At 42.5% G+C, this 23,691-nt stretch overlaps 1 protein-coding gene across 1 annotated transcript in view; it reads right to left on the reverse strand.

The window, feature by feature from the left end:
- Positions 1-745: 745 nt before the first annotated feature.
- The window catches only part of LOC145408994 (cytochrome P450 2L1-like), a 118,469-nt gene continuing 95,523 nt past the window's right edge, over positions 746-23,691 (reverse strand). Inside the window, exons 10-12 of the mRNA XM_080279564.1 lie at positions 2,575-2,719; positions 1,413-1,591; positions 746-814 (exon numbers count right to left, since the gene is read on the reverse strand). Coding sequence (XP_080135690.1) covers positions 746-814; positions 1,413-1,591; positions 2,575-2,719 — 393 coding nt within the window. The remainder of the gene's footprint in view (positions 815-1,412; positions 1,592-2,574; positions 2,720-23,691) is intronic.

Raw genomic sequence — 23,691 nt, forward strand, 5'->3', positions numbered from 1 at the left:
CCGGTGGATTAATTTAGTATTTTAATCGATAACTGTTTGAATTATTTACTAGGGTACTGTGAACTCGTAGAGTATACTTTACTTGTTTCTATTTTTTTTCTTCTAATACTAGGAAGAAAGGACCAAAACCCCGAAGCCCGCAAGATTCTTCCCCCTCCCCCCTAAAAAAATAATAATAATAATAGAGCCAAATTCAGGACTCGTTCATTTCTAGATGCCTGGACACACTGCTTACAGAAAAATTAAGAATACAGAAAGACAACGATTTTTTTTTTTTTTTAAATCTCCTACTTGGAATCCCTTGATTCTGTAAATAGAACAAGAACCTGCTCTTTTTCGCAGGCATTAATTGGTACTTTGGTAAATGAATAACATATCTGCTTGTTATTCTGATTCACGCATTACCTTCACTACCTTGTGTTCGAGTTTTTCGACTTTAAATTTTGGACTGAAAGTCGTGGGCGAGGATGCCAATCAATAATATTTGCCTCACTTATTTTTCACGCCTTTCTGTAGGTTAACGATTTTTTTTTTTTAAGTTATTCAGCTTTGAAGAGCATTTGAAGGAGTTCAGAAGCTATCCATGGCTAAACAATATATTATCAAGATGGAAAACTCAGTCAGTGAAATTATGCACCTTAAAAGCGACCAAGCACCGAAGTTTTGACCCTTCCCTCTGACCCTGGCCGATAACCCATTGTTATTACGACTTGATATACTTCGTCCTTGTTTAACTGCAGTCCTTTTAGTACGCTTGATCCAAGTTGAATGGGAAGATGCTTAAGGTGACCTTGTCTTGTGAACCTGATGTAACCTGTTGTCCTCAGAATATATATTACTTTAAGAACAAAATCACAAATCGATTAAAAACCCCATTTTGAGTTAGGTTAAAATTTTGACCTTGTCCTCTGACCTCCACCTCAATCCAATTGTTCTCAAAACTAAATTACGTGACCCTCTCCCGACCCTCAATCCTATCACCAAATTTGGTCTGAATCGGATCAAAAATATAAAAGTTAGTCTTGCCCCAACTAATGACCTTTCTCGGCCAACATCTGTCACATAGCCATACTCCTCAGTGTCCTCACCATTACTTCCTATTCGTCTGTTCCTCACACACCTATTCCGAACGCGTCAACTATCCAACAACTGTCCACACGTCCAATCCGAACTGTTTATTTCAATAACTACATAGTATTCTTTAACCACTCTTCACACTTTTCCTCTCATTGTCACTCCCAATCCTCCACTCCCTAATCACCCCTCACAAGCCCAATGTCAACACCTTCACTGTCTAGCAACTGTTCATACCTCTAATCTTAACGCTCCTTTTCCCCATTTACACTTCATGTTCTCGAGCCACTCATCATACTTCCGCTCCATACACTTCCTCTCCCTCCTTCCTCTCTCACTCTGATATTAATCATCAGCTCTTGGTCCTTGGGGAATTTGAGGTTATTGATAGGTCGAGGCGTGAGGTCGACAGAGGCACCAGGACGGGGCGGGCTGAAAGTGAAGCTCTGGAGAAGCGCTGCCGAGAACACATACAGCTCCATCCTGGCTAAAGCTTCACCCAGACAGCTCCTCTTACCTAGTGTGGGAGAAAACAAGGTAAATCAAGAGTGATGTGAGCAGCTAATTTTGCTTTTAATTGAACTTAGAAATCTCATAAAATCATCTAATATTATTTTTTCTTTCTTTCTGGGGATAAGCAGAGGTTATACTCAGTGATCATAACAGTACGCTACAATTTCTTTGGCTAACTGCGATTTACAGCTATGGAAATGAAGGAAGCAGTCACTTGGTGGTTTGAGATCAAAGCCATTACAATATAGAACAGATACTGCCATAAACAGCATGTTTAAATGAACCAGGCTCCCGATGGCTTGTACGACCTTGACCAAAACATTAACCTTTCTGGACGATCGGTTCCATAAACCCATGAAAATGTAGTCTGGGTCGTGTACTTTGTAGTGAACAGCCCCTCCTACGACGATGATTCCATGATCTGAACTTGAGCCAAAGAAGTATCGGCCGAATCATGTGAAATGATCTCACTTGTTACATCTAAGCTCACTGATGATGACAAGGAGAAGCGCCTTGACGTGTGTGGATATGACATAACAATCGTCCAAAATAGTTTTGGCACGGGATACACGTATACTATAATGACGAAGTGCATCACTGTTATAACTCACATAAACTCGAGAAATCACCCTCCCACTAACCATTCCCCCCCTGGGACCTGTTCACAACAAAACGCAACAAAACACATTAGCCCAAGAACTGAAAACACAACAGCACACTAGGCTGAATGCACAACAAAACACACCAGCACAAGAACACAAAACATTGCAACACACTAGCTCACCAGCTAAACATAAGACAACACAATACAACATATTAGCATGACAACACTAAGGCTAACAACACACACAGCACACCATCGAAAAATTACACCAAAATACAACTCCCTAGCACAACTCACACTAACATAGTACAACACAATGCACCAGCATGAAAACATAACACAGCACAACACAGCACTGTAGCATCACAACACCTCTCACTCACCAACTCCAAATGGCAAAAACCCTTCCTTGGGTGACTTGAATTTTCCCTCATCATCCAGGAATCTCTCGGGTCGGAACACCTCAGGGTCGCCCCAGATGGCAGGGTCCAGGTGGCAGGCTGAGGTGTGTCCCGAGATGACAGTGCCCTGGGGAATGGAAATCATCATCATCATCACTGTAGCTGTCACTGTTATCATTAATGTTGCGGCAGCAAGTTTATATTTAATAATTATATTAATCATGTTAATCATCATCATTGTTGTTGATGTTACTATTATCATCGTCATCATCATCATCATCATAATCATCGCAATCGTCAAAGGCAGTTGCCAGAATATTAATATGTATCACAATGGCCAATTTGCAATGATTCCCTAGGATTGCTAGACACGTGCAAACCAATTTTTGACACCGGAGGAATGACCCACCCTGACCAAGTGAAGGTAAACAGGCTTTAGATTGGAGGACGCCACACTTCCCCAGGAATATGAGTGGAGTTGCAGAAAACGAGTCAAGGGTATGGAATATGGAGTACGTTTGGACTGGAATGAGGTAGTGGAGTGAATTCAGTGGGCAGATTCAATATAAGATACAGGAAGGCAAGGCGAAATATGAGTACAGATGACAGAAAAGAACAACAGCAAGAAAATACTTTTTACAACAAGAAACTCAAAATGTAAAAGGAGCAGGATATATGGTAACTGGAAAAATGTTACCGTAAGGAGAGGAAAAATAAACACAATTTTTAAGTTGTGTACATTTGTGTGACTATAATGGTTGCTGCCTAAGAATGGGAATCAGACTATTGTGTTGTAATATTCTGTGTTCTTGTGTTCGAGTGTTGTGTTGTGTGTTGGCAGGTTAGTGTGCTGTAATATTTTGTGTTTTTGTGCTGTTTTGTTCTATTGTATTGTCCGCTAGTGTGCCGTAATGTTTTATGTTTTTGTGCTCAAGAGTTGTGTAGTGCTCTCAGGCTAGTGTGCTATAATGTTTTGTGCGCTTGTGTTGTTGCGTTGAATTGTATTGTCTGTTAGTGTGCTGTAATGTGTTGTGTATTTGGGCTGGTGTGTTGCATTATGTTGTCAGGCTACTGTACTGTAATGTTTTGTCGTCTAAGGTTGGTGTGTTCCATTGTGTTGTCAAGCTAGTGTAGAATTAAAAACTGAACTATTTTAATGTAAAACAAGAAAGAACTAAACAGCATGAACACTTTAAAATGTCACTTTCAAAGAAACTGAGTAAGAGAAAACCATAATTAGCATCCGTTCGAGAGACCTGGATGATGCATGTTTAAAATAATGGAGGTTCTAGGCAAGGAGAAATGTAAACTGAGAAAGATAATTTTACACTTGCCCAGTACTGTACTATACATGAAGGACTAGGAATACTTGTTAGCTCTTGTATTAGAGAGGCAGATAGAAAAGAGTAGCAGTATACAAACTGATGGGTTCTGCATTCACCCAGTACAAGGCTGGGGCAGGGAACAATTTAAAGATTTGAATTTCATAAAGCAGACTTTACTGATCTACCAGAAGACCCACCAAAATGTCATGAAAATACCTCCGTCAATACCAATACACCAATCCTGAACAAGACAGCCCTTGCATGTATTCAATATGGATGGTGGATTTTTTATTTTTCTTATGTGAGGGAGAAGGAACCAAAGGCCGCGAGCCCGCAATTATTGTTCGTTCCAAGAGAAAAACAAAATACAAGAGAGAGCCAAATTCAAGATCCGATCATTTCGAGATGCCTGGACACACTGCGTTTGAAAGACTGGAGATCATAGAAAGCAGGAAATACAGACAGAGGGAGGCAGTTCCAGAGTTGACCTGTGGTATAAATGAAGGACTGGGAGTAACGGTTAACTCTTGCATTAGAGTGTTGGACAGAAAAGGGATGAGAGTTTGCTGCCAGACGGGTGCTACGCGCCTGTCGTAGAGGTGGAGAAATGCATGCAGACAGTTCAGAGGGGCAGTAACCATTGAAATAGCAATAGAAAAGAGATAAAGATGCAACAGTGCGGCGAAGAGACAGAGGTTGAAGGGAGTCAGTAAGAGGAGGAGAGTTAATCAGACGAAAAGCCTTTGACTCCACCCTATTGAGAAGAGCTCTATGTGGGGAACCTCCCCACACATGAAAGTTGTACTCCACACAGGGGCGGATAAAACCCGTGTATAGAGTCAACAATTGTGCAGGGGTAAAGAAGGAGTGGAGTCAGCTTAGCACACGTAATCTCTTGGAAGCAGATTTTACAAGAGATATAATATTATCTTTCCAAGATAAGTCCAGTGAATGAAACCCCGAACATGTTCAAGGATGATGCAGGATTAAGCTGAATATTATTAAACGTTAGTGGGTATACCTGTGGAAGATTTCGTCGAGTTGATAGGTGTAAAAACTGAGTCTTTGATGCATTTAAAACAACTAGAATATTTTTACCCCAGTCAGAGATACGAGCCAAGTCAGACATTAGGTGAGCCATAGCCTCATCCCTTGTTTGCCTAAGCAACTGCTGAGATGGACGTTGTCGGAAACGAATGGAAAGGTGAAGAGTGGAGTTATCAGCGTATGAGTGGATAGGGTTAGATGTATAGCTTAGAAGGTCATTGATGAATGGAAGGAAGAGAGTTGGTGATAGGACAAAGTCCTGAGGAACACCGCTATTGATAGATCTAGGAGAAGAACGATGGCCGTCTACAACAGCGGCTATAGAACGACAAGCAAGGAAGCTAGAGATGGAGGCACAGATAGAAGGATAGCAACCGCAAGAGGGCAGTTTGGAAATTAAAAACTTATGCCAGACTCGATCGAAAGCTTTTCAGTTGTCAAGTGCAATGGCAAAGCTTTCCCCAAGGTCCCGAAAGGAGATGACCAGGAGTCTGAAAGGTAGGTGAGAAGATCGCCAGTGGAGCGTCCTTGACGGAACCCATATTGACGATCAGAAAGAAGATTGTGATAGGAAAGATGCTTTAAAATTTTTCTGTTAAGAATTGACTCGAAAACTTGTGAAATACAGGACGTTAAAGCAATTGGACGATAGTTAGAGGGTTGGGAATGGTCTCCCTTCTTTGGGACTGGCTGAATGAGAGCAAACTTCCAGCAAGAAGGAAAGGTACAAGTTGTTAGACAAAGGCGAAAGAGTTTGCCTTGGCAGGGTGTAAGCACAGAAGCACAGTTCTTGAGAACAGCAAGAGGGACTCCATCAGGCCCATGTGCCTTATCAGTATTGAGGCCTGTGATGGCAGAAAATACATCAGCTGATGAAATTTTAATGTCAGCCATGAGGAAGTCAGAGGGGGGAAGTGATGGAGGAACAAGACCGGAATCGTCTAAGGGGGAATTGGAGGAGAAAGTCTGAGCGAAGAGATCTGCTTTATCTGTAGAAGAAATAGCTACAGAGCCATCAGAGTAGAAAACAGGAGGAAAGGATGATGAGGTAAAGCTGTTAGAAAGGTTTTTGGCAAGGTGCCAGAAGGAGCGGGAAGAATTCGAGTTGGAGAGTTGAGAGCATTTAGTACGGATGAAATTATTTTTAGCAGAGCGAAGAACAGACTTAGCACTGTTCTGGGCAGAAACGTATAAAAGATGTGATTCAGGGGTGGGTTGGCTCCAGTACCTTTTATAGACCCTCTCATTGTTGTGGACAGCATGAGAACAAGCATGATTAAACCAAGGCTTTCTTGCATTAGTCAAAGGATATGAGAATGGAATGAATGCTTCCATGCCTGAGAGAATAACTTCCTTTATGCTCAAGGCACATTCATATGGTTCCCGGCCATGGAAGCAATAATCATTCCAGTAAAAATCAAAGAAGTACTGCCTGAGGGCCTCCCAATCCGCAGCTCCAAAGTGTCACAGACGACGTTTCTTTGGAGGGTCCAAAGGCCATACCAGAGTGATAGGACAGGTTAAGGTGATAAGGTTGTGATCAGAGGAGCCCAATGGAGAGAAAAGATTAACAGTGTATGCAGGAGGATTAGTTGTAAGGAAGAGGTCAAGTATGTTGGAGCTCTCTCCAAGGCAGTCAGGGATACGGGTAAGGTGCTGTACAAGCTGCTCTAGGTCATAAAGGATAGAAACGGTGTAGGCTTATTCACCACGTGGATCAGTGAAAGAAGAGGGGAGCCAAAGGGGGTGGTGAACATTGAAATCTCCTAGAATGGAGATTTCAGAGAAAGGAGAAATGGATAGAATGCTTTCCATCATAGAAGTAAGATAGTCAAAGAATTTTTGATAGTCAGGAGCATTAGGAGATGAGTAAACAGAGCAGATATATTTAGTCAGATATTTAGTCAGAGAATGACAGGGAAGCCGAAGCCAGAGTGTTGATAATTCAGAAGAATCGAGTTCAGGAACACGAGAGCAAGAGTCGTTGCGTATATATACACAATAGCCACTTTGGCTTTGAAATGAGTATAGAGAAAGTAGGAGGATACAGAAAAGGGTCTGCTGTAGCACTTAGCGCCGAAGTGGTGACATGTGGAGGTGTATGGAATGTAGGAGTACTGGACCTTGGGAACAGGCTGTGAAGCCTATGTCCAAAGTCGGACACACACACACACACACACACACACACACACACACACACACACACACACACACACACACACACACACACACACACACACACACACACACACACACATACTGTATATATATATATATATATATATATATATATATATATATATATATATATACTGTATATATATATTGTTGAGAAGCTGGAGTGCTAGCTGGTGAGTGGTGGAAAGTTCTGGATGCTTCGTGCATTTTCAGTTGCTGAGTGGAAAAATGGAGTGATTATAAAAATACCAAAAAAAGGGAGATTTGAGTGTGTGTGGCAATTGGAGGGGGATAACTTTGACACCTGTGGTTGCAAAAGTCTTTTCCAAAATCTTGTTGAACAGAATAGAGCCAGTAATTGATAAAATTTTAAGAGAAGAACAAGCGGGATTTAGAAAGGGTCGAGGTTGTAATGATCAGATTTTTTTTGTAAGGCATCCAATGCAACAAGCTAATGAGATGAAAATGCCACTTAGTATGTGTTTTGTGGATTTTGAAAAGGCGTTTGATAGTGTTTCACGTGGAGCTATGTTGAAAATTATGAGATTCTATGGTATACCAGAAAAGTTTGTAAATATTATTAGAAGCCTGCATGAAGGTACTTTTTGTAAGGTAATGGTGGGTGGTTCTTTGAGTGATCCATTTCAAGTTAGGTCAGGGGTGATTCAAGGAAGAGTTCTTTCACCATTGTTGTTTGTTTTGGTTATGGATTATGTTATGAAAAAGGTTTTAAGGAGAGCAGGTGCAGGAATTAACTGGAAAGAGAATAAGAAGCTGATGGATTTGGACTATGCTGATGATATTGTACTGATTTGCGGAAGTATTTACGAGATGCAGAGGGTGCTTGATTGTCTGGTGGAGGAAGGAGAAAAAGTGGGATTGGTAATAAATTGTGGAAAGACTGAAATTATTAATATAAATGTGGAGAACCAAATCGATTGTGTAATTGGGAATAATGTGGTGAAGAATGTAGAAAACTTTAAATATCTGGGAACAATTGTATCATCTAATGGATCATTAAACAATGAAATTGAGGAGAGGATTAGACAGGCTTGGCGAGCTGTTGGAATGTTGAAATCTGTTTGGAATAATAATATGCTTTCGGTACATATTAAAGTGAAAATTTACAAGTCCATGGTTAGACTAATTTTAATATACGGGCATGAGTCATGGTACAGTACAATTGCAACACATCAGAAAGTATTAGGATTTGAGAATAAAATACTGAGAAGGATTCTTGGGGTAAAGTGGCAAGACAGAGTTACATGTGCAAGAGTAAGGGATATTACGAGAGTGGAACCAGTTAATGAATATGTGAGACCGTCTCGCTGGAAGTGGCTGGGGCACATATACAGAAAAGAACGTAGTTTAATACAGGATGTGCCAGAGTGGACTGCAAGAGGAAGAAGAGGTAGAGGTAGGCCGAGGGAAATCTGGCTGAGGACAACGAAAAAAGAAGCAGGAGAGGAGCGTTGGTGGGACCTGAAGGAGATGGCAAGAGACAAATATTGGTGGAGAGAGTTCATTGAGACCCTATGCATCCCGTGGGGTGCCATAGGAAATGATTGATTGATTGATTGATTGAATCAGAGTTGTCAGGTAGCATGCTGTTGTGAGTGGAGGTATTTTTTTAAAGTTATGTGTTGATTTTTATTCCTCCTTTTCTCTATAGTGCTTTATTTAGATGATTGTAAAATTATGTAATAATCAAATTTAATTTTTGTTTATATGCTAAAGAATTTAGAGTGCTACATCATGTAAGTAAACTCTGCAGTATTTTGGATGTCTCCGACTTGGAACTGATGCTGATATGAGTACCTAGAACAATCAAGTAACAAGGAAGGTTATAAATGGATGGGGGAGAGATTTGAGGAGTTTCAGTTTAGTTATACTTGTGGCCTTATGAAGTTAGTGTGGCTCCGGAGCTGTGAAGGGGACACCGTATAAAGAAGTTTGGTCTGATTCAGCCAGTCCCAAACCATTCCCAACCCTCTAACTATCGTCCAATTGCATTAACATCTTGTATCTCAAAAGTTTTCGAGTCAATTCTTAATAGAAAAATTTTCAAGCATCTTTCCTATCACAACCTTCTTTCTGATCGTCAGTATGGGTTCCGTCAAGGACGCTCCACTGGCAATCTTCTCACCTACCTTTCAGACTCCTGGTCATCCTCATTTCGGGACTTTGGGGAAAGCTTTGCCATTGCACTTGACATCTCAAAGGCTTTCGATCGAGTCTGGCATAAATCTTTAATTTCCAAACTGCCGTCTTACGGTTTCTATCCTTCTATCTGTGCCTTCATCTCTAGCTTCCTTTCTTGTCGTTCTATAGCCGCTGTTGTAGGCGGCCATCGTTCATCTCCTAGATCTATCAATAGCGGTGTTCCTCAGGGCTTTGTCCTATCACCAACTCTCTTCCAATTTATTCATCAGTGACCTTCTAAGCTGTACATCAAACCCTATCCACTCACGTGCTGATAACTCCACCCTTCACCTTTCCATTCGGTTCCTGCAACGTCCATCTCACCAGATACTTCAACAAACAAGGGATGGGGCTATGGCACACCTAATGTCTGACTTGGCTCGTATCTCTGATTGGGGTAAAAATAATCTAGTTGTTTTTAATGCATCAAAGACTCAGTTTTTACACCCATCAACCTGACAAAATCTTCCACAGGTATACCCACTAATGTTTAATTATATTCAGCTTAATCCTGCATCATCCTTGAACATGCTCGGGGTTTCATTTACTCGGGAGTTATCTTGGGAAGATCATATTACATCTCTTGTAAAATCTGCTTCCAAGTGATTAGGTGTGCTAAGCTGACTCCACTCCTTCTTTACCCCTGCACAATTGTTGACTCTATATATGGGTTTTGTCCGCCCCTGTGTGGAGTACAACTCTCATGTGTGGGAAGGCTCCCCACATAGAGCTTTTCTCAATAGGGTGGAGTCAAAGGCCTTTCGTCTCATTAACTCTCCTTCTCTTACTAACTCCCTTTAATCTCAGTCTCTTCATCGTACTGTTGCATCTTGATCTCTTTTCTATCGTTACTTCAATGGTCACTGCTCCTCTGAACTGTCTGCATGCATTCCTCCACCTCTACGACAGGCGTGTAGCACCTGTCTGGCAGCAAACTCTCATCCCTTTTCTGTCCAACTCTCTAATGCAAGAATTAACCGTTACTCCCAGTCCTTCGTTTATGCAATAGTTCAACTCTGGAACTGTCTCCCTCTGTCTGTATTTCCTGCTTCCTATGACCTCCAGTAATTCAAACGCAGTGTTTCCAGGCATCTCGAAATGATCGGATCTTGATTTTGGCTCTCTCTTGTATTTTGTTTTTCTCTTGGAAGGAACAATAATTGCGGGCTAGCAGCCTTTGGTTCCTTCTTCCTCGCTTAAAGAAAAATGACCATGAACGTGAGAAGCATGTGTTATTACAGCGCCTGAGTTTATCTTATGTACATTGAAAGACTGACCCTACAAATAATGATTCACTGGGCGACATGCTTCCTATACTGAACTACAGCTGTTGGAGCCTGTGGCAGTGTAGGGCAAGGGCGTAACAAGTGGTGTCAGGAGTTGGAATAGAAGAGTGCTACAGTCAGTCATCTTCAACATGAAGCTGGCAGGTGAACAGACAAGAAGCCGAGCTAGGCAGGAGGAACCATCTCTGACTACAATCATGAAGCTAACAAGCACAAAGTAGAGAACTGCAAGCACAAAGGGAACAACTACAAGCTCAAAGTGAAGGACAGAAAAAGTTCAAGAAAGAACTCACCAATCAACTACAAGCAGAAACTGACAGACAGAAAGAACTCAATGAACAACTACACGCACAAAGTGAAGGACACACCAAACTCAGAGAACAACTACAAGCACAAAGTGATCAACTACCAGCACAAAGTGATGAAAAGAAAGAACGATACGCATGGGTTCAAGGGGTATCACAGGAGCAACAGAAGGAGCTGCAACTGAGGGTATAGGGACAACTAGATGCATTAATGGGGAAAATGAAAGAAGGACAGCAACAGTTGAAGAAGGAAGTATACGCTGAGCTACAGCAGCAGAAGCGTGAGGTAAGGAAGAACATGCTAGAGTGCAGACGGAATGTAGATTACCAGTCGAAGATAATTAGTAATAGAATTGACGCTGCAGAGAAATCTTGTGCTGTTGAGCCTCAGGTTAGTGTACAGGGAGCATAAAAAAAAATGAACAGTGTATTGTGAATCTTGAGGAATCCCAAGCATTTAAAGATAACTTTAGAGGGCTGCATAATTAGAATGTAGAAATTTTAAGTCCTGGACTTAATTATGATGCCCCAGTTTTTAGGCCCCAGACCAGTGACATACATGGCTATAATGGGGGTCCAATTAACCCGACACGTAGCAACTTTTTTTCACGCTCAGTCCCCATGATGTGTGATGAACGTATTGCTATTACAAGGTCCGTCGTTTGCACATTTTTTAATTTTCGCGCGTGATTTTTGGTACATATACACAGGACACCTTGCTCAACCACACCTTATTACATTTTAGTACAGTACTGATACTATGTGTGTTTGAGATAATACCAGGCTCATTATAAGAGTAAGGCCTGTAAATATGTAATAATATGACGCTTACTATAATAGTAAGGCCTGTAAATATGTGATAAGTTATATAAGGTGGAAACTGGTATAATGTTACTGGAAAACTATAATGTATGTTGAAAAATAGAATGCAAGTTGAAACAACAGTCATAGTGAGTCAATTGTGCAAGAATTTGGCAATTTTCATGTGTTAGTGAATGAAACAATGCTTATATTGTCTATATTTTTGTGTGAAAACCAATATATTCTTGTACAACATGTAAATTTCTACCAAATTATTAAATAGCTACGTATTTTGAGGGGTTTCCAATAGTTACCCTACCATACTGTAGAAAACGCGACAGTAGCAGCACGGCTACAGAAAACACACTATCAGGTGTTCAGAGGGTCACCTGTCAAGACCATTTCTAACCTCAGGTGAGCACTTTCTTGGTGATTTTCCGTTGTTTCTCACGAAAAACGGAGGTCTGAGCAAAAAAAAAAAAAAAAAAAAAAAAGTCGAAAATTTATCGGGTTTGGGGGGTGGGTTTTGTAATAAATTAGTTGGTATGGGGCGGGTAAAAATACAAACCTCAGGAATTGATGGTAAAGTATCTTGCGAAGCTTGCCATTTGCAGTTTCAGCTACAATACTTGCTGATCAAAATGGTTGGGATGATAGGCAGAAGGCAGCACAGCTTGCTACTGGCCTCATGGGTGCCACAATGGAGATTCTTAGCCAGTGTCAATGGAGGAGAGGAATAGTTATCAGCCCCTAGCAGAAGTGCTGGAGCCCAGCACAGATACGGGACCATGTACCAGAGTAAGTTTTACAGAGCAAAGATTCTGGACCTGTGTAGGGGCTCGAGGCGAATCTCTTCAGCAGTTTCCTCATGACCTAGAGAGTATGACTCACAAAGCATACTGTGGAGCAACACCTAACCTGCTGGCTATTCTTTGGAGGGACCAGGTCATTGATGCTCTTGACTGTGTGGAGTTGAAAGTGCAAGTTAAACAGGCACAACCAAGAAGCATGCAAGAAACACTAGCCAGGCCTTCTGGAATTTGAGTCCTACTTCAGGTACAGCACATACAGTTTGCAGGCAGGACATAGTGCAGGATTCAGTGGAAGAAAGGGGCAGGTACACTAAGCAGAGATATCTGAAGAAAGTTGCTGGTATTGTGAGAAGCCAGGATACAGGAAAGAGGACTGCTGCAAGTGCAAGAGGGAACAGAAGATCAGCGGAGGTTGCTGGTTCTATGAGAAACCAGGACACAAGAAGGACTGTTGCAAATGGGAGAAGAAGCAAGAACAGATCAGTGCAAGGAAACCTTCGATTGCAACAATAGGGTGTTGGACATGTGGTGAGGTGGGACACTTAAGTTCTGATTGTCCAAAGAAAAAATAGGAAGATATGAAGAAGGTTGCAGGAGGACAACTGGCACGTTGGCTTGGGAAGCTGGACCAGCACAACTGTCAGCCATGGATGAGTACATGGTAATGCTGACAACCTGAGTCGTCGACCTTGTGACCCAATTTGCAAACTGTGTAGTGGGAAAGGAAATCTTAGCAAGAAATGCCACCATACTACAGTGACAGGGCCTGTGTCAGCTGAAGAAGACCTGAAGAGGATGTAGATGGGGGATACAGATTCACAACCAGTGCTCTGCTGTCAGGCCTTGCTGTGGATGTCACTGATTGCACTGCGCAGTTGACTCTTGTGTCCTGTGGTGCAGTGAGGATCTGTCCCTTCTCCCCTTGGGGCTACGATACGAATGAATGTGTTTGAGTGGATGAGCAAATTGGGAGTGTATCGTCCTGTCTCGGCTCCCTCCCTTTCCTGGGGGGAAGCAGCCTAGGTATATAGATAGATAGATAGATAAAGTGGCTGCACCTTAGTACAATGCGACCATCTTGGGAAGAGGTTTCCAGGTTTAGCCCTGCGACTAAGACCTGCTGGAGTCAGTGGGATCTTCTTCATTTGAACAATGGACTACTGAAGGGTCAGTGGGAGACACCAGATGGTCTCTGCAAGTATTTGCAACTGGTGGTTCCTGAGAAAATGAGGTCTGAGACCTTAGAAGAGTCTCATAACTGGATCACTAGCTGGCATCTGGGAGTGAAGAAAACTCAAAGTTGGCTCTAACAGAGGTTCTATTGGACAGCCATGGAAGAGTGTTGTTAGGCCTGTGATGTATGCTGTGCCAAGAAGGGACCCAAGTAACGTGCTTGCATCCCTCTTCAGCTGTACCAAGTGGGAGCACCTATGGAAAGAGTTGCAGTGGACATGCTGGATCTCTGCCACTCACTGAAAGAGGAAACTGGTATACAAGTTTTGCCATGGACTACTTCACAAAGTGGCCTGAAGCCTATGCCATTCCCGATCAGGATGCCGCAACTGTTGCTTAAGTGTTGGTTGACCAATTTTTCTGTTAATATGGGATGCCACAAGAACTACATTCAGACCAGAGTAGAAACTTCGAGTCTGCTGTGTTGCGTGAGTACTGCAAGTTACTGGGAATCAAGAAGACCAGGACGATTCCACTAAGGTCAGAGTCAGATGGGATGGTAGAGAAATTCAACTGGACGCTGGGACAAGAACTGGCCTAGTACTGTGTAGATGGACCGATGGACTGGGACCAGAAATTGCCTGCATTGCTGATGGCATATTGGTCTGCCTCCCATGAGTCTCCTGGCTACACCCCTGCAAAACTGATGCTGGGCCACAAATTATGATTACAAGTTTATCTGTTAATGGGAAGACCAGCTGAAGAGCTGCCTATAGACACCTCCAGCTATGCGAAGCATCTTTAGGAAAGACTGGCTGAGGTACATCATCAAGTTCGAGGAGTTCTGAAGTTATCAGGTGGAGTGATGATGCGCAAATATGATGCAAAGGCAAGAGAGCTGAGCTTCAAGGATGGTGACGAAGTTTGGCTATACAATCCTCAGCGGAAGAAAGGAGAGTCACCAACGCTGCAGAGTCCATGGAATGAGCCCAATACTGTAATGGACTGACTGCCAGACGTAACATACTGGATTCGAGGAGGCAGGAAGTCTCACCCAAAGGTGGTACATGTGAAACATCTGTGGCAGTCAGAGTTGCTTGGTAGCGTGCTGTTGTGAGCAGAGGTATTTTGTAAAGTTATGTGTTGTTTGTCATCTTTTTTTTCTGTAATTTGTATTTAGATGACTGACAAATTTTCAAATATTCATAATTAAATTCAGTTTGTATGCTAAAGCCTTTTGAGTGCTTCATAATGTAAGTAAGCTCTGGAATATTTTGGATGTCTTCGACTTGGAACCGTTACCGCTAGGAGTACAAAGAACAATTGAGTAACAAGGAAGGTTATAAATGAATGGGGGAGAGAATAGAGGAGTTTAGGAAGGTTTTAAATGGATGGGGGAGAGAATAGAGGAGCTTCAGTATAGTTTTACTTGTGGCCGTGTAAAGTTAGGGTAGCTCTGGAGTTGTGAAGCAGATAGTGTAATTACTTACAAAATAAAGACAGCGAACGTGAGAAGCTTGTGTTATTACAACGCCTGAGTTGATCTTGTGTACATTGAAAGGCTGACCCTACAAAGAACGATTCACTGGGTAATGTCCTTCCTATACTGAATTGCTGCCGTTGGAACCTGTAGCAGTGTGGGAGGAAGACGTAGGAATACAAACACACACACACACACACACACACACACACACACACACACACACACACACACACACACACACACACACACACATTTACAAATAAATAAACAGAGAGAGAGAGAGAAACTCTTTATTTCTGCATAACTGCCATAGCACACTTTCACACCATTTCGTTATCATGAGTATTAACACTCACATACATCTTCTAAAAACTTGGCACTTAGTTTCCCGATATGTTTCAAGGCCATCATAACACCACTCATTTTTCTTCTTTGGGCAATCTGATCTCTACAGCCTATGTTTGGGCCTAATAGTGACGAATTTACAGAAATAACGTTCTGAGCGAAACGAAATTCACCAACATACAGACACGCATGTACTGTACCCTCACGATCCAAAGAAAGTATCCAGGCTTTGTCGATGCCGTGGCCAGGAAACCGAGACTGGTCTGGTGTTAGGCCACAGCTTTAAACCCCCTCCCCTCCTCCTCCCTCCATCCATTCCCAACCACAACCACCTTCCTTGATTTGTTGATCGAGAGATAGCTCACTCCTTTGCTTCGCGGTATGAAGCACACACACACACACACACACACACACACACACACACACACACACACACACAGAAATGTGTGATAAAATAGGGAAAGAAAATAGGTAATTACGTGCTTGACTCAACCCTATTAAAAAATAACACCCGCTCTGTCATCGAAAGCGTTGGTGTAATTGATGTAATTCAGAAAGTAAAAATATCTGTGAAACGGGTGAGGCGCATTCTGCCCTCAGCTCAATTATTTTTTTTTTTTATAGATAACAGAAAGGAGGAAGGGAAAACAAATGAGTAAAAATTAAAAAAACAATCCGTACACCAGATTACTGGCGTTCTCCGTTCATAAAATATCTGTAACAGTTAGACTTGAACAGCTGTGGGTTAAAATTTGGAGGGAAACAACTCTAGGGAAGCGAATTCCAGAGAGATGCAGTTCGGGGAATGAAAGAATTCTGATAGGCAGAAGTTCTGCAATATGGCTGAGTGACATTCCAGTTATGAGCGCTACCAGATGCCCGTGTAGCAAGAGGGAAGGCATGGAGAGGTGGCACCATGGACGCAACTTCGTCTGAGTATTTGCCAAAAAAATATCTGTAAAATAATGGAAGGGAGGCAACATTCCTTTTTACATGCAGGGGAGGTAGTTTATATGTAATGACAGGGTTGTTAATGATTTTAACAGCTTTGTTCTGAATTTTGTCTAGTTGTCTTAATGCAACCTCTCCACAACCATTCCACAAGGGTGAGCAATATTCAAGCTGAGAGCGCACATGACTCTCATAGATTATAGCTAACTGCTCATCAGCGAAGAAGTTACAGACTCTGTACAATAATCCAAGTTTCTTTGAGGCGGTTTTAGCAAGTGATCTGACATGAGAGGTCCAGCTGAGGGCACTGTTAAGTGAGACGCCAAGAATTTCAAAACTTTTGGAGATGAGAATATTAGTAGCACTGAAGGTAATGTACGAAACTGGCATTATCTGTCTATTAGTAAACTGTATATATTTAGTTTTACTAGCATTAAAAGAGACAAGGTTGTTTCGTCCCCATTCACTGATCGTAGATAGATCTTGATTTATGGAGATGGCTGTACTGAGTTGAGAGGTAGAGATTTTAGACTTTGTAAATGGGTGTCTGAGTGTGAATGAACTATGTAGTGTTGAGTCATCTGCATATGAGTGAATGGGATTGTGGGTGACAGATAAGAAATCATTAATATGAACCAGAAATAGGGTTGGCGCCAGAACTGATCCCTGCGGAACGCCGGCTTTAATTGAGTGGAAATTGGAATACTGTATACATCATCTACTTTTACTCTTATTTTCCTGTCACTAAGATGTGAAGAAATCAAAGGAACAAAAGACGTTAGTCCATAACAAGGGAGTTTGGACAGCAGGGAACGGTACCATACTCTGTCGAAAGCTTTCGAGATATCAAGAGCTACTGCATGAGTTTCTCCAAAACGATCAATTGATTGATGGATGGTATGAGTTAAGAGATTGAGTATGTCAATGGTGGATCTTTCGTGGCAAAAACCATATTGTCTATCACTAATTAAGTTGTTGGATTCAAGATGTTTAACAATGTGCTTATTAAAGTTTCAAATACCTTACCAACAGAAGATGTGACAGCTATTGGTCTGTAATCGGAGGGGTCAGACGAACTTCCTTTCTTCGGAACTGGGTGGATATTGGCTTCTTTCCATGAATTTGGGAATAAAGAAGTACATATGCAAAGACTGAATAATTTAGCTAGGACAGAGGTAAGTTCAGGGAAACACTTTTTCAAAACAATTGGCGGAATTCCATCTGGGCCTGGAGCTTTGTTGGTAGGTAAATTGTCTAGGATGGATTTTATGCACATTGTCCGTATTTTAAGTGGGGCAATTTCCGGGAAAATCAAGTTCCAGTACTCGGACATTCTGGCTGGTATGGTCTATGGTAGAGTTTCTGGCAAAGGTAATGGCAAAGATATCTGCTTTCCCACGCGGGTCGTTTATAATGTTGCCATCTGAAGATTTTAGTGGGGGAATGGAAGATGACTTGTTAAAGTTATTATTGAAAGAATTAAGAGTTGACCAGAATATTCTATTGTCATTAGGGTTGTTAAGTAGTTTTGATGCTTGCTTTTGAAGAAAGTTTGATTTAGATAGATTTAATACAGCTTTTGCATGATTTCTAGCAATTTTAAATTGGGAGAGTGATTCAGATGTTTTTTATTTTAAGTAAGAGTTATATTCTAATGACTCTTGGGCTGTTGCTCTGGCACTGTTGCCATCAAACCATTTTGGAGAGTTCGATCTTTTAGTGAACTATTGACTTGGTATGAATAAATCCATACCAGCTAGTATTAAGTCACAAATGTGGGACTGGGTAGAATTGGGATCACTAGAGAAGAAAGAATGCCATTGAATGTCAGCAAGATAATTTCTAAATCCATCCCAGTCTGCCCTATCAATGTGCCATCTGGTCACCCTGACAGGTTCAGAACGGGGAGGTGTGGGAGGGTTAACTAATGAGGCTTTGATGAGATTGTGGTCAGAGGATCCAAGTGGTGACAGTACCTCTATCCTGTATTGATCTGGATTATTTGTCAAGAATAAATCCAAGAGATGGGCATTATGGTCAGGATTATCAGGTATTCTGGTTGGTTGCTTTACCAACTGGGTGAGATTAAACGATTCCGCAAACAGCTCGCACTCTAGACCATCGTCGTCAGTCCTGGAAGAATGCAATAACCATTCAACATTATGTATTTTAAAATCACCCAAAATGGTAATTTCGGTGTAAAGGGCAAGGTTTAGGTTACTCAACTGTGTGGATATGGAATCAAATACACTGGGTTCCGAAGAAGCATTGGGGGAATGATAAACTACACATATATATTTGGTAATGTTTTGACAATAAACCTATCAGCCAGTCGCAAGAATTAAATAGTTTACTTCATGAATGAACTATTTGGAGAGTGTTTGTCAGTTAGTATGTCTTGATATGCATCACGTCTCCCTGTTTGGGAGAGTCGCATTTTGACATCAAATGAATAAAATCATCTGGGAGTAATAATATCGCACCATCAGTTAATGTGAACTGATAATTCAGAAACTGTCTGCCTCACTTTCGTTCTGTTTATTTTACCTGCTTCTCTGTTCTTCACTTTTTCACCTACAGAAAGAGAGTATTCACACTTATGCTGAATAAAATCGCCTGTTTTTAACAGGAGTAGGGTAGGAATTAATGTAAAATAATGATTGAGAGATTGTTTGTCTCCCCCTTGTCCGTCTGCCCAATTGCCTTTCACGTTTTCCACTACAAGAAGGGTCTGTTATCGCTTAATCTGAATAATGTCATCTGGTGAAATGAAGAATATAATATTGTAAGTCAATAAGAACCGATAATCCAGAATCTGTGTCTGTCTGTTTGTCTTATTTAAGAGGCTATTTCTTTCCGAAGATGAAAAAATCATTTGTCTTTAGCAAGAATAAAATAAAGTTTTTTCCTCATCTCAAATGGCGTGTGCCTGTGTCTTTCCTTTTCCATGCGGGAATAGTTGTATTTAACCTGGCATACTAAATGTGTTTGTTGATACTAAGAATAAAATAATAACACTGACGAATCTCCCTCAGGCGTATGGTTGTCTTTCCGTCAGTTTTTCTGTCTCTTTCTTCGAGGAAGACTTCTGTTGAACAATATGATTCTCTGTCAGACAGAATTCCAAGCTAGCTTGAATGTTAAGAAAAATCTTACTATATTTTCTATTTGAAGCCATTACGATTATAACGCTCATTCCGCTTTGTATCACGCTCTTTTATTATGTCACTCTGCAGTCAGAATTATTTCATGCATAATTACGTTATATAGATGATCCCTCCCTCCCTCACTCCCAAACTACCACTGTCCTGCGTCATCGAAGAGTAACTGACCACTTTACCTCCTGGTTTGAAGCAGCTTAACCCGCGCCATCCCGAGGACGTACTTCCACGTCCTCACGTTTTGTCACAGCTAATCCCGAGGACGTACTTCAACGTCCTGCAATTGCAAGGTTCATAATTTCCACAATTTTCAATTTTCGCGAGTCATTTTTGGTACGTATACACGGGACACCTGCCTCAACAAGATGCCAGGCAGAGACAATGCCTTACCCAGCATGACCTCCTCCCCCCCCCTGCATGCCCTTTTCTCAGCAATTCACCTGTTATCAGTGACCTGGCCAGTATAGCCATGTCATGCCACGGTACGAAATTCAGGGCCAGAGTGATTCCCCAATCAATGACAATGTGGAGGACAAACTTTACATAGCATTAGAGGAAGAAACAGTTAGAAATGATGATCAGGTAATGTGGCAAAAAAAGGTCAGGTATTAGTGAGTGAAACAATGCTTATAATGCCTATATTACTGCTTGAAAACCAATATACTTTTGTACTACATATAAATTCATAACAGTAAATAAATAAATACCGTTTATGAGTGGTGTGAAATAGTTATCCTCCCATAGAACTCGTTTTCTTTGGTGCCAGCCTGATAGAAAACCCAGTAAAGTAAGGAGGCTCTCCTACCTGTAATGAGTATTTTAAACCTCAGGTGAGCGATTTCTCTATGAATTTTCGATGTTTCTCACCAAAAGCGAAAGTTTTAGCAAAAAAAAAAAAGGTCGAAAATTGCCCGGGATTGGGGGGTACCAGTGGTCGAAAAGTGGCCGGGACTGGGCGGGTTAAGATGCTCGGAATGTGTTGTACAGTAGCATCTATATAACGTAAATACGTAGGAAAACTCTGACTGAACAGTCTCTATCTATCTATTGCCAGACGCCTTAATCCCGTACGGGGTGGCCACAAACAAATCGCCTCCACGTCGCCCTGCCTCCCGCTATTTCACTGCCCTGCTCCCAACTCACACCCCCCTCTCTCTTATACCTCTCCACTCCATTCCTCCATCTCATCTTCGGCCTCCCCCTCCCTCTCCCCCCCTCCACCTCACTCACATACTCTCCTCGTCAGTCTCTCACCCTCCATCCTCTCCACATGGCCAAACCACCTCAGTGTGTTCCTCCTAACGCTTCCTATCACATCCACATCCACACCACAACGCTCCTTTATATCCTCATTTGTCAGCCTGTCTCTCCATGTGACTCCACAAGCTCCTCTTAAATAATTCATTTCCACAGCTCTCACTCTTGACTTGTGTCCTTCCAACAACGTCCAAGCTTCACTTCCATACCTTAGAGTTGGTATCACAATACTGTCATGTAGTAACTTTTTCACTTCCATGCTCACTTCCCTGTTTCTTATCACTGCTTTCAAGCAACCAGCAACCTTTCTTCCTTGTTGTACCCTTTCAAGCACTTCACCCTCCTAACTTCCATCCTTACTCATCACACTCCCCAAGTACGTAAACGTACTCACAATTTCCATTTCCTCACCATCCATCCTCACTGTACATTCACTGACTTCACTTCTCTCAAGGGCCATCACTTTACATTTCCCTAGATTCACCTTTAGATTCCGTTTCTTACACACTCTCCCAAACTCATCCACCAAGCCTTGCAGGTCCCCTTTGTCTTCACTTATACCCCCGTCACACAGGAAGGCGACCCTTGAGTGACCCTTGAGTGACCAAAAAATTTGCGAGGTCGCCATTGGTCGCCTGAGGGTCTCTCAGAGGTTACCTAGGTCGCTCAAGGGGTGCTCAATGGTCGTTCAGAGGTCGCCAAGGTCGTCGTCAATTTTTGAACATGCTCAAAACAGTCACTGCGAGGTCGCCAAGGGAAGAGGTCGGTCAAGGGGCGCTCGGTGGTTGCTCAAGGGTCGCTCAAGCAGCGCCGAGGTCGCCTGATGTTCACTCAGAGGTCACCCAATGAGCGCCAAGTATCAGTGGCGGTTTTCCTCGAACTTTATGCATCAATGTGGGTGACCTCTGAGCGATCATTGAGCGACCAATAACGCGCATTGAAAGATCACCATGACGACTGCTGAGCGACCACTGGGCAACTTCAGCGACGCTTGAATGACCACGGTGATGCTTGAGCGACACAGCAGCGACCTGCTGTGCCCTCGCAGTGTGGCGGCAGTGATTATAAATAGGGGGCCACAACCCGCGGTGTTTCTTTCTATCTGTGGACGCTAAAGACTCAAGAACTCTCAAGACTCAAGACTCAAGAAACACTCATGCCATCATGCCTCCCAAGTGTCCCAAGAAGTGTGCCAAGACCAAGGCCAAGAACCGGCGAAGTGCAATAGCTCCTGAAGATGGCCAAGAAGGTCCTGCTGCCCAAGGTGCTGGTCCTGCTGCTGAAGGTCCTGGCCGAGGTCAAAGGGATGAAGATGCTCAAGGTGCTGGCCAAGGTGATTTTGACCAGGCTGTAGCTGACCCTCAAGACTCCTCAGGACAACCCCCCCGCCGTGCTGCTGGTCGTGGCCATGGACGCGATGAGCCCACTGCACCTGCTCCTGCTGCTGCTAATCCTGAAGCTGCTGGTCCTGTACATTTGGTCAAGGAGTCAACTGACTCTGAGATGTCCGAGGGCGGCAACCAAGCAAAGAGGAAGAGGAAGGACAAGGTGGTGGGGAACCTTAGTGAAGCTGAAGAGGAGTCCATGATCAAGTGGCTCAGGGAGCATCCTGAGATCTACAACAAGAAGATGAGGGAGTACAAGAACCCACAGAGGAAGGAGGCCTGGTGGCAGGAGAAGGCTCAGGAGCTGGGGAAGGACATCAAAGTGCTGAAGGTGTTGTTCAAAAGTCTCAGGACTCGCATGGGCCGGCTGATGAAGAACAAGTCCGGGCAGGCTGACCAAGAGCTAACTGACAGGGACCAGTGAGTCCTGACCAACCTGGAGTTCCTGAGGGTGTACATTCAGCTAGGCTGAGACTGATGGAAAAGAACCACCGTTCGTTCGTTCGTTGAAAGATTTCCTGCACCTATAGTGCAGGCCGGGCCTTACATTGGCCTGGTCAGTGGGGTGTGGGCTGTCTTAAAAACAGTAAGGGGGAAGACAGGGCCTGGGGACTGCCCAGCACACACGCAATCTACACAACCTCTTCCCTTCCTAAAGCCTCCCTGTTCTTCTCCAACTAATTCCTCTGTTATTTCCCTAACTTTGTCAATAAGTATCCTACCATATACTTTTCCTATTACACTAAGAAGACAGATGCCTCTATGATTACCACACACTTCTTTTTCCCCTTTTCCTTTGTACGAGGGAATAATTATACCTGACTTCCAATCCTCCTGGACTCTACCTTCCTCCCCAGGCCAATCTGCACATCTTCCACATCCATTCTACTACTATCTCTCCCCCATACTTCAGCATTTCACCACACACTCCATCAGTTCTTGGGGCTTTCCCCAATTTGAATTTCTTCATTGCTTCCACAACTTCTATCCTACTGATTTCTTCCTGTCTTCTCACCTGAACAGTAACATAATAAAATACGTTATAAAACAGAAACATTAAAAAATACGTTATAATCGTATGGACTTCAACTGGAAAATATTGTAATATTTTTTCTTAACACTGAAGTGTAACAATACTATGTAACTGTAAGCATGCTATGTAACCATACCTTGTACTTTGTAACCATATATATAACCATACATTGATATTTACAGTACATGTATCTACTAGTGAGTGTGTACTTGACCAAATGTGCATGTATCAACTGATTTCAAAAACTGCACACCAAGCATGCCTGTTGCCGGCTCTGCCCTGGAGGGCAGAGCACAGTAGCAGTTGGAGGGCAGGTATAGAACGAGTTGGACCTGTGTTTGTCTTCTTCAAATAA

This window comes from Coenobita brevimanus, chromosome 79 (genome assembly GCF_032717465.1).
Source record: "Coenobita brevimanus isolate Jiangsu-jjx chromosome 79, ASM3271746v2, whole genome shotgun sequence".
NCBI lineage: Eukaryota > Metazoa > Arthropoda > Malacostraca > Decapoda > Coenobitidae > Coenobita > Coenobita brevimanus.